This window comes from Pundamilia nyererei, unplaced genomic scaffold (assembly GCF_000239375.1).
Source record: "Pundamilia nyererei isolate P.nyererei 1_Seehausen unplaced genomic scaffold, PunNye1.0 scaffold00257, whole genome shotgun sequence".
NCBI classification, from domain to species: Eukaryota; Metazoa; Chordata; class Actinopteri; order Cichliformes; family Cichlidae; genus Pundamilia; species Pundamilia nyererei.
In genome coordinates, this window is record NW_005187658.1 from 567,134 (window position 1) to 568,404 (window position 1,271).

General features: G+C 44.2%; 1 protein-coding gene across 1 annotated transcript in view; it reads left to right on the forward strand.

Moving 5' to 3' along the window:
* Positions 1–1,271, forward strand: part of LOC102209893 (calcium/calmodulin-dependent protein kinase type 1D-like) — an 18,163-nt gene that overhangs the window by 2,636 nt on the left and 14,256 nt on the right. The window contains exon 2 of the mRNA XM_005749886.1: positions 709–809. Within this exon, the coding sequence (XP_005749943.1) occupies positions 724–809 (86 nt within the window). The 5' untranslated portion in view covers positions 709–723. The remainder of the gene's footprint in view (positions 1–708; positions 810–1,271) is intronic.

The following is a 1,271-nucleotide window of genomic DNA, read 5'->3' on the forward strand; positions in this document are numbered from 1 at the left end:
AGGACAGAGAGACAAGGACACACACAGAGGACAGACGGACACAAGACACACACAGAGGACAGAGACACAAGGACACACACACACAGAGGACAGAGACACAAGGACACACACAGAGGACAGACGGACACAAGACACACAGAGAGGACAGAGACACAAGGACACACAGAGGACAGACGGACACAAGGACACACACAGAGGACAGAGCAATGCAAGGACACACACAGAGGACAGAGGGACAGACGGACACACACAGAGGACAGAGGGACACAAGCACACACAGAGGACAGATGGACACAAGGACACACACAGAGGACAGAGCGATGCAAGGACACACACACAGAGGACACAGGAACACACAAGAACTGTCCTTTATACACATAGGTTTCATGTGCTTTGATGCTACAGTGCATCAAATGAAAACGCAGACGTTTGGTATTTTTCCTTTGTATAGCTGAATAAATGAAACCTCACTTACTGTAATGATTTATTTCAGCATCATATCGACTCAAACCTGACTCTGTGTACTGAGGCACAGTGCATCAGTGCACACAGTAACTACAGTCACTTAGTTATATGTAGACACCGGAGTAAACTGGAATGCTGCAAACTTTGGCTCAGCAGCACTTTCACATGTGTTGCGTGGTGTAATGTATAAGTACACGTTTCCACTGTCAGCATGAATAACTGATGTGATTTGTGGTTGTTCAGGAAACTACGGCTAAGATGGGCCAGAAGGAGATTGTTTGCAGCTGGAAGAAAAGCACCAGTAACATCAAGGACGTGTTTGACTTCAAGGGGAAGATGGGCTCGTGAGTACTTTTCACTCATGGTGATGCTTCTGTGTGAGGAACCTCTAAGCCTCCCGGAGCACTCAACACACTTTATGCAACATTCACACAAGCCCTGCTTCTGTGTTTCTAGCTAACTAGCTTTCTAGCTAACATTCTCACATATTCAAAGTATCTTGCCTAGCAGAAGACCTGCTCTATCTGCTGAGCTGCAGGCACCCCAGACTACGGAAGCCATTTCTGCCACAAAAAAGCATCCATAACTCGAAACTTTGAGTTATCTTTCTCAAAATTTCCGCTTATTAACTTGAAATTTCGAGCTAGCTCTGCCAATCAGTAATCTATGTGAAGACGATATATATTTTCACCTCCTTCTCAGTTGAAAAAGTTCTATATTCAATTCAATTCAATTCAATTTTATTTATATAGCGCCAAATCACAACATAAGTCGCCTCAAGGCGCTTCATAGATACAGAGAAAAAA